Here is a 7,997-nt window from a genome sequence, read left to right as displayed (position 1 = left end):
ACTACGTACCATTAAAGGATTTAGTCGCACACTTGAAAGATAGCCCATAAAGTCACGGGAATGATTGGATAATTGGTTTATATGGATCCTTCCTGTGTGAAAGCACAGAGAAAAATGACATTGCCAAAAATTGACAAGGTAAAATTTCCATTTATTCATCATAAGAAACGTCCCGTTTGAAGCCAGAATTGATTTTCCTTGATACTTAACATAATGCATGAAAGGATCCTTGAAAAACCATAGGGTAAACTGAAAATCCTTAGCAAAGACTTCTACAAGACGTTCTATTTTTCCATAGAAATATATTCATTCAAGAAGGTCTTATCGAAGCGCTTTATTGCATTTTATTACTCATGCTTATTCCAAAGCATTATTATTTTTAGGATCCGGATCCATTATTCATTCAATAGAAACTATTGTTGGATATTCTCCAGCTAAAAGCCAGAATATGGGTCTTATGGGAGGTTTAAGAAAACATGTACCAATTACATATTTCTTATTAATATTAAACATCTTAATAGTAGAACTACTTTCGTACTACTAAACAAGGAAACCTTAGATTCCCTTTATTTGAATAAACGCCGCTTATTTTAGTTTACATTCAAACCAAAGTAAACCAAGCCTAAGCGGTCACGACATCTTGTTGCTATTGATTGAGGAGTTTGATGGAGTTTAGCTGACTGAATCCATAAACCTAGAAAGTCGCCGTCACTGGTACTTTTTTATTTTAATTTTACTCTATAGGTAGGTATCAGAACCGGGGGTCTCGGTACCAGGGGGTGCGGGAACAAGAAACTCCAGTAAATAAAGGAAAGACAATAAGAGTCCTCTCAATAGCCGAGGGCCCATCCGATTCGGGCGGATTCTTCCCCCAACTAACGAAGAGATATTGGCGGAATTGCCACATATGAAATTGAGCACAGTTTTGCAAAGAAATATCCCACTTGTTTCTCGAGAAGAGATGGGAAACATGCTCAATATCATGTAATAGGTATTGGTATATACCCGGATTTCATTCTTTCATTAGAAGTTGACAAGGTCGAAGTTATTCTATCTAATTTTTTTTAAAGATAATTTGGATGATTGAAATAAAAAAAACCTATGTTTGTTTTGTCTCACCATTTGCTTCATTGGGATCATTTTCTAAGTATAGGAAGCAGAGAGGTTGCAAGTAGATTTTTCTAAGTCCCTCCGTAGTCTAGTCCTTGAGTTATTTCTTTGGAAGTAGTGAATGTGGTAAGAGGTGTATAACCATTGCCCTTTCCTTTAGTCATGAAAGGGCTATTTTCCCTATCTTTCTTTCTAGGCGCAGGATTTCATACCCCTAGTGCTTTCTCTCCTTCTGAGGGGTGAAAGCGATATTGAATGCTCTAAGTTGAGTGTAAGGATAAGGTTGAGATAGTCTTGGCAATTCATCTACCTTGTTTCTGAGGTATTATTTCCAGTAGGGCCCTGACCTAACCTAGTCACTACTCTACCGAGGTTAGGCTTGGCACTTACTGGGTACCGCTGTGGTGTACTCATACTACACTTCTGTAAATCTTTTTTTGTGCAGATCCATGTACTTCCTACCAGACCAGGTATCAGTGATGTAATCTGTATGCGGAGACTTTAAGGTACATCTGCCAGCATCCGCAGACCTCGGAGTCCCCCTCTATCCTTACTATGTTGTTTTCCCTATTCTCTTTAGACTCTAATGTATAGAGACACTTGGTATTTCTCTTAGAAGCTTATGACTTATTTCTACCGAGTTTTGGGAGTTGTAACTATTTGAATTAAAGTTTTTAACTATTTCATATGTTGAGATTTGAGTTTCAGTTTTAGATTCCGTTATTCCTCATAATTAATAGGCTTATCCAATCTTAGAGACTAGGTTCCCTCACGATATCCTACAGAGGGAAACTCGGGTCGTGAAAAGTTGGTATCGGAGTTCTAGGTTCATAAGGGTTATGAGTCACAAGCAGGTTTAGTAGAGTCTTGCGGATCGGTACGGAGACGCCTGTACTTATCTTCGGGAGGCTATGGAACTGTTAGGGAAATGTTCACTTCTTTGATTCCTTATCGTGTGCATTTGTTGACTTAGAAATTCTAAACCATTGTCTTTCTATTCTGTCACAGATGGTGAGGACACGCACAACTGGATTCGATGATTAAACACTTGTGCCCCCTATTGGAGCCGCAAGAGGCCGGGCCCGGTGCAGAGGGCGAGGAAGACCACGTGGTACAGCCAGAGGACCTACACAATCTGCTGCATAGGAGCCACCAGTAGCTCCAGTTGGAGAGCAGGCACCTGAGACACCTGCTACTACCCCTGCACTTCAGGAGACTCTTGCCCAGTGTTTTAGCATGTTTGGCACTCTAGCTCAGGCAGGGTTGATACCACTTGCTCCTGCCACATCTCAGGCCGGGGGAGGAGTACAGACTCTCGCCGCCCGTAACCCAGAGCCACGGGTCCAAGTTGACCATGCCCTAGAGGTTATACCAGTGCATCCAGTCATCCCAATTTGGCCTGAGGTTATGGCAGCAGTTTTTGAGGGAGAGCAGCTCAGGCTCGAGAGGTACAAGAAGTACCACCCTCCTACTTTCAGCAGTTTGGCTTTAGAGGATGCTTAGGGTTTTCTTGAGGAATGTCATTGTGTCCTCCGTACTATGGGTATTGTGGATTCTAGTAGGGTCACTTTTACTATATTTCAGCTTAAGGGAGCGGCGTATCAGTGGTGGCGAGCATATGAGTTGGGTATTCTGGTAGAGGCAGCGTCACTCACTTGGGTTCAGTTCTCTGATATGTTCTTAGGAGAGTTTGTTCCCCAGAGTCTCAGATATGTATGGCGCGCAGAGTTTGAGTAGTTGTGCCAGGGCTCTATGACAGTATCGGAGTATGCATTCCGGTTTAGTGATTTATCTCGGCAAGCACCTGCCTTGGTTGCTACTGTCAGAGAGCGGGTTCATCGATTTATTGAGGGACTCCACCCTAGTATCAAATTTAGTATAGCCCGAGAGCTGGAGATAGATATCGCATACCAGCAGGTGGTAGTAATCACTAGGAGATTTGAGGGTATGCAGACCCGAGAGAGAGAAGAGAGGGAAGCTAAGAGGCCTCGAGATTCTAGCACATATAACAGTTCTCGTGCCCTAGCTGCAGCCCGTCATGGTAGAGGCTATATGAGATGTCCTATTCATTTAGCACTTCTAGCTTCCAGCAGTATTCCGGCTACTCCCAGACCTCAGGTTACCTATTATGCACCGCCATTGTCTAATGTACCTCCTATACAGGGTACTTTCAGCAGTCTGTCGAGCTGATCAGGCCCGAGCCAGTCCCAATAGCCATGTCCTCCGAGGTCTTGTTTTGAGTTTGGTGACACTAGTCATATAATGAGGGATTACCCTAGACTTAGGAGGGGTTCACCTCCAAATATTTCTCAGGTCCCACCTATTACACAGGGCCCTCAGGCTTCTCAGGCCCTGGTTACTGCACTAGTTGCCACTCCACCTGCACAACCAGCTTGAGGTGGAGGTCGGACAGGTAGAGGTCTCCCTAGAAGGGGAGGCCAGGCTAGAAGTTATGCTCTTCCATCTAGGACTGAGGCAGTTTCATCTGACTCAGTTATCATATGTAGTATTTTGTTTTGTCATAGAGAAGTTTCATCCTTATTTGATCCAGGATCCACTTATTCCTATGTGTCATCTTATTTTGCTCTGTATTTGGGTGTATCCCTTGATTCTTTGAGTTCTCCTATCTATGTGTCTACACCCGTGGGTGATTCTATTACTGTTGACCGTGTGTATCAGTCGTGTTTGGTTGTTATCAGTGGTTTTGAGACCGGAGCCGATCTCTTGCTGATCAGTATGATAGATTTTGATATTATTTTGGGCATGGACTGGTTGTCTCCCTATCATGCTATTCTCGATTGTCACGCTAAAACCGTGACACTGGCTATGCTAGGATTACCACAGATAGAGTGGAGGGGTGCTTTAAACTACGTTCCTAGCAGGGTTATCTGCTTTCTAAAGGCTCTGTGTATGGTTGAAAAAATGTACGATGCTTATTTAGCCTTTGTGAGAAATACCAGTGTTGATACTCCCACCGTGGAGTCAGTTCTGGTAGTGAGTGATTTTCCAGATGTATTTCTAGTGGATCTTCTGGGTATGCCACTCGACAGGGATATTGACTTTGGCATTGATTTGTTACTGGACACTCAGCCCATTTATATTCCACCATACCATATGGCCCCAGCAGAATCGAAGGAATTAAAAGAGCAGTTACAGGATTTGCTTGATAAGGGTTTTATTTGGCCTAGTGTATCGCCTTGGGGTGCTCCAGTCTTGTTTGTAAAGAAGAAATATGGTTCCATGCGCATGTGTATTGATTATTGACAATTGAACAAGGTTATAGTGAAGAACAAGTACCCATTTCCTCGCATTGATGACCTATTTGATCAACTACAGGGTGCAAGAGTGTTCTCAAAAATTTATTTGTGGTCAAGGTATCATCAGTTGAACATTCAGGAGCCAGACATTCTAAAGTATGCTTTCAGGACTCGGTATGGTCATTATGAGTTCCTTGTAATGTCATTTGGGCTGACCAATGCCCCAGCAACATTTATGCATTTGATGAACAGTGTTTTTCAGCCCTATCTGGATTCATTCGTTATTGTGTTAATCGACGACATTCTGGTGTACTCCCGGAGCAGGGAGGAGCATGAGCAGCACCTGAGGATTGTGCTTCGGACTATAAGAGAAAGGAAGTTGTATGCAAAATTTCCTAAGTGTGAATTCTGGCTTGATTCAGTGGGATATTTGGGTCATGTTGTATCGAACAAGGGGATCCAGGTAGATCCAAAGAAAATTGAAGTAGTACAGAGTTGGCCCAGACCGTCACCAGCTACTGAGATCCGGAGTTTGCTTGGTTTGGCAGGGTATTATCGCCGTTTTGTAGAGGGTTTCTCTTCTATTGCTGCACCTATGACTAAATTGACCCAGAAGGGTGCTTCATTCAGGTGGAACGAGGAATGTGAGGAGAGCTTTCAAAAGCTCAAGACAACTTTGACTACAGCCCCAGTATTGGTGTTGCCTACAGGTTCAGGGTCTTATACTGTATATTGTGATGCGTCGCGTATTGGTTTCGGCGCAGTGTTGATGTAAGACGGTAGGGTGATTTCCTATGCATCCAGACACTTAAAGGTACATGAGAAGAATTATCCGATCCACGACCTCGAGTTAGCAGCTATTGTTCACGCCTTAAATATCTGAAAGCACTATTTGTATGGTGTCCTTTGTGAGGTCTACACCGATCACCCGAGCTACAACATTTGTTTAAACAGAAGGATCTTAACTTGCGGCAGCGGAGGTGGTTCGAGTTGCTCAAAGATTATGATATCATCATTCTCTATCATCCCGGGAAGGCCAATGTGATGGATGATGCCTTGAGTCGCAAGGCGAAGAGTTTGGGCAGCTTAGCATATCTACCGGTAGCAAGGAGGCCTTTAGCCTTGGACGTTCTTGCCTTGGCCAAACAGTTTGTTAGATTGGATGTTTTTGAGTCGAGCCAAGTTTTGGCTCATGTTGTTTCTCACTCTTCTCTTTATGATCGTATCAGAGAGCGCCAGTATGATGACCCCCATCTGCTTATCCTTAAGGACACGATTCAGCACGGTGATGCCAAGGAAGTCACTATTGGAGATGATGGTGTATTACAGATGTAGGGAAGGCTATGTGTGCCCAATATAGATGGTTTGTGTGAGTTGATTCTCCAAAAGGGTCATAGTTCGCAGTACTCTATTCATCCAGGTGCCGTGAAGATGTATCAGGACTTGAGGCAGCACTATTAGTGGAGGCGGATGAAGAAAGACATAGTGGAATATGTAGCTCGGTGCCTAAATTGTCAACAAGTGAAGTATGAGCATCAACGACCAAGTAGATTGCTTCACAAGTTAGAGATTCCAGAATAGAAATGGGAGCAGATCACTATGAATTTTGTTGTTGGGCTCCCATAGACTTAGAGGAAGTTCGAAGCAATTTGGGTGATTGTAGATAGATTGATCAAATCAACTCACTTCATTCTTGTGGTTACTACTTACTCTTCGGAGCAGCTGGCTCAGATTTACATTCACGAGATTGTCAGGCTTCATGGCGTACCGATATCTATCATCTCTGACTGGGGTATGCAGTTTACATCACGGTTCTGGAGAGTCGTACCGCATGAATTGGGTACTCGGGTGGAGTTGAGTACAACATTTCATCCTCAGATGGACGGACAGTCCGAGCGCACTATTTAGATATTGGAGGATATGCTTCGTACGTGTGTGATGGATTTTGGAGGTTCTTGGGATCAGTTCTTGCCACTTGCAGAGTTTGCCTACAAGAATAGTTATCAGTCGAGCATTCAGATGGCACTGTGTGAGGCTTTGTATGGTAGGTGGTGCCGGTCTCCAGTGGGTTAGTTTGAGCCTGGCAAGGCTAGGCAATTGGGTACATACTTGGTTCATGATGCTCTGGAAATGGTTAAATTGATTCAAGATCGACTTCGTATAGCCCAATCTAGACAAAAGAGTTATGCGGATCGAAAAGTTCATGATGTTGCATTCATGGTTGGTGAGCGGGTCTTGCTCCGGGTTTCGCCCATGAATGGTGTTATGAGATTTGGGAAGAAGGGCAAGTTGAGCCCTAGGTATATCAGGCCTTTTGAGATTCTCGAGAGAGTTGGTGAGGCGGCTTACAGACTTGCACTACCACCTAGTCTCACTGCAGTTCATCCAGTATTCCATGTTTCCATACTCTGAAAGTATCACGGTGATCCGTCTCATGTGTTAGACTTCAGCTCAGTCCAGTTGGATAAGGATCTATCTTATGTTGAAGAGCCAGTGGCCATTTTGGACAGACAGGTTAGAAAGCTAAGATGGAAGAGCATTGTTTCAGTAAAAGTACAGTGGAGGGGTCATCCGGTCGAGGAGGCGACTTGGGAGTGGAGTTTTGAGGGTTTCGTTAGCTCCGTTGGGTGATTTGGACTTAGGAGCATGTCTGGATTGTGATTTGGAAGTCCGCAGTTAAATTAGGCTTGAAATGGCAAAAATAGGAAATTTAAGTTTGGAAGTTTGACCGGGGAGTTGACTTTTTGATATCGGGACCGAAATCCGATTCTGAAAATGTTCATAGGTCCGTTATGTCATTTATGACTTGTGCGCAATAATTTAAGGTCAATCGGACTTGATTTGATAGGTTTCGGCATCGAATGTAGAAGTTGGAATTTCTTAGTTTCATTAAGCTTGAATTGGGGTATGATTCGTGGTTTTGGCGTTGTTTGATGTGATTTGAGATTTTGACTAAATTTGTATGATGTTTTAGGACTTGCTGGTGTATTCGGTTGATGTCCTGGGGGCCTCGGGTGGATTTCGGATGGTTAACGGATCAATTTTGGACTTGGAGATTGGCTGAAGTTTTCTGGTGTCTCTGATCTAGTTTCCTTATACGCGATCGCGTAGATAGGCCTATGATCGCGTAGGCTTAATTGGACAGTGGAGGACTTTTCTCTACACATTCGCGTGCAGGGGGCTACGATCGCGTAGCTTAGGGAAACTGTACATCGCGAACGTGTGGGCTAGGCCGTGTTTGCGTAGAGGAAAGGAGGTAGGAGTTGAGTCACGTGTTTGTTCTTCGTGATCGCGTAGGTCTGAGGAGGCAGTGGTTCGCGTTCGTAGGTGTAGTGTCGCGTTCACGTAAGGTGAATTTTTTCTGGGCAGCTGAGCTGTGCTTCGCGATCGCAAAAAGGAATGCCTGGGCACAAAGTTTAAGTTCTGAAAATGGGACTTCGTCCCATTTTCCATTTTCAATGATTTTGAGCTTGGGAAGACGCGATGTTCGGGATATTTTCAAGAAAAACAACGGGGTAAGTTTTCTTAACTCAATTTTGGTCAAATTACCCGAATCTATTGCTATTTTTAGCATTTAATTGGTGATTTAAGTTGGAAAATTTTGAAAACCCTCTTGGTTAAATTTGAAGA

General features: G+C 43.6%; 1 protein-coding gene across 1 annotated transcript; it reads left to right on the top strand.

The window, feature by feature from the left end:
• The first annotated feature begins 2,862 nt into the window (after positions 1-2,862).
• On the top strand, positions 2,863-5,899 carry LOC138910126 (uncharacterized). The gene is made up of 4 exons (XM_070201349.1): positions 2,863-3,274; positions 3,944-4,101; positions 4,387-4,997; positions 5,788-5,899. Exons 1-4 carry the CDS (start codon positions 2,863-2,865, stop codon positions 5,897-5,899), a joined length of 1,293 nt encoding a protein of 430 aa, XP_070057450.1.
• Positions 5,900-7,997: the final 2,098 nt, after the last annotated feature.

Source organism: Nicotiana tomentosiformis, chromosome 4 (assembly GCF_000390325.3).
Source record: "Nicotiana tomentosiformis chromosome 4, ASM39032v3, whole genome shotgun sequence".
Classification (NCBI taxonomy): Eukaryota; Viridiplantae; Streptophyta; class Magnoliopsida; order Solanales; family Solanaceae; genus Nicotiana; species Nicotiana tomentosiformis.
This window is presented reverse-complemented; position numbering and strand designations above follow the sequence as displayed.

Coding starts and splice junctions, on each gene's coding strand:
- LOC138910126 (XM_070201349.1), top strand. CDS start 2,863: ATGACAGTATCGGAGTATGCATTCCGGTTTAGTGATTTATCTCGGCAA. Junction 3,275..3,943: donor TAATGTACCTCCTATACAGG/GTACTTTCAGCA, acceptor TGGCTATGCTAG/GATTACCACAGATAGAGTGG. Junction 4,998..5,787: donor CAGAAGGGTGCTTCATTCAG/GTGGAACGAGGA, acceptor CTATTCATCCAG/GTGCCGTGAAGATGTATCAG.